Source organism: Amborella trichopoda, chromosome 9 (assembly GCF_054954075.1).
Source record: "Amborella trichopoda isolate Santa Cruz 75 chromosome 9, AtrichopodaSantaCruz75HAP2 v2.0, whole genome shotgun sequence".
Taxonomy (NCBI): domain Eukaryota; kingdom Viridiplantae; phylum Streptophyta; class Magnoliopsida; order Amborellales; family Amborellaceae; genus Amborella; species Amborella trichopoda.
Genome location: NC_142344.1, coordinates 33,916,950 through 33,918,659, shown reverse-complemented (window position 1 = coordinate 33,918,659; position 1,710 = coordinate 33,916,950). Strand labels below are relative to the sequence as shown.

At 40.9% G+C, this 1,710-nt stretch overlaps 1 protein-coding gene across 1 annotated transcript; it reads right to left on the bottom strand.

Annotated features, from left to right (window-relative positions):
• Positions 1-548: 548 nt before the first annotated feature.
• LOC18426529 (uncharacterized) lies at positions 549-1,464 on the bottom strand. Its single transcript, XM_006833173.4, has one exon. It carries the CDS (start codon positions 1,254-1,256, stop codon positions 630-632), a length of 627 nt encoding a protein of 208 aa, XP_006833236.2. The 5' UTR covers positions 1,257-1,464; the 3' UTR covers positions 549-629.
• Between the last annotated feature and the right edge of the window lie 246 nt (positions 1,465-1,710).

The following is a 1,710-nucleotide window of genomic DNA, read 5'->3' as shown; positions in this document are numbered from 1 at the left end:
GGCGGTTTTCAACTCCCCAACAAAAAAAAAAAAAAAAAAAAAAGTTTAAAGTCTAGTAAAAAGAATAGAAATAAACAATATATTGCTTAGAAATATTTTTACATGATTGTGATAGGTTTTAGGATAATTTGGGATATTTTATATTTTTAATTTTTTATGAAATATTAAATAAAATTGGCAATAGTCAATATTTTATGTTTTTTTTTTTCTTTTTTCACATACTAATAATTTCTATTAACTCTAAATACAATCAAATGATGTTTGGTTAGTTTATTTGAAATATTTTCTTTTCTTGTTTAATTTTTTAGGCCATGCATATCCAGACAGTCCAGTCACTCGGCTCGCCCAAAAGGCCGAGTACCCAGGCCGAGTCAAGTTTCCGAACACTTGTATGCACCATACGTGGAAAATCTGCTAGTTCTTTTCCACTGTGTAGCTTAACCATGATAGATCGTTCAGCTCGCGAAACATTTACTGGAGCTGACATAATTTCTCGTGTAAACTATTTTTATCTAACCGGAAAAAAAGCTAAAATGATGAAGATGATACGACAAACAAAACCTTCTTTGAATATATGGGAAAGAAGAAGCATTCTACGCATTAAATTTGAAGATTTACACGATAAAACCCTACAAACTTCCACGCTCAACTAAATTCTCGGCCGACGCCTGCTTCCAGCTGCTGGACAGACTCCACTGGTCGGAATTCGCAGCAGAAGGGAACCCACTCCCGCACTTTGCCACCGTCCTCACACTCTCAATCAGTGCCTCAGTGTGCGACTCCTCGGATAAGATCTCCGACAATTGCTCGGGACTGATAACGAGTCGGACCTTCCATATTCCGGTGGTCTGAGAAACCGGAAACACCTCCATCCCTGGCCTTCTCCACCTACTCAGCACATGACTTGACACCCTTGGTAGCATATCCAATCCATGGCTATCGAAAGACATCCTATATGGTGCGCCAGAAACGTTTTCCGAAGGCACGTCACCGTCTGCAGGATTCTCTGCTCTGGAGGCTCCACCATTCTGGCGATCGAGGGGAAGGAGGTAGTAAAGTTCTCCTCCAATGAGCTCCTCACTGTGAAGGAGAGGTTGGCAGAGGATGTGTCGGCGAAACAGGGCATGGCCGGGGAACTCATTTGTGATGCACTCGGCGGTGATGGGACCGTACAGTTCCATTATTCCGCCACTGGCTGTTACCACCTTTATGGCTTGGCAGTCCCCTGTGAACCCTCGCCATACGCAGTTGCCCATCCCGGAAAATGTTCAACTTTCCATGAGGTTGTCTGGTTTGGGGTGCTTGGGCTCACCTGAATTAATAAATGGAAAAGTGTTAAAATGGCTGTAAGGATTATCAAGAACTCATACTCCCATGGATCAAATATGCGTAAAATTCTGGGAAAACGTCAACGGATGCTGGCTTATTTGTCATCTATTACAAAGATTGACGGTGATGGATCATACCATCTATTCCAAAGATTGACGGTGATGGAGAGGGAGTGTTGGAGAATATCACTTTCATGGAAAATAGGGTACGGTTTGTATAGAGCTGAGGCTCTAAACAATCAAAGTAAAGCACACCTTCAGATAGTGTAGTAAAATGTGGTTTCAGTATTGGAAATCTTTTTGATGGCCTTAAAATATTTCATCTCTAACTAGAAAATTTTAAGCATAAAAAAAAGTGTAGATAGAGAAGATCTATGAAAAC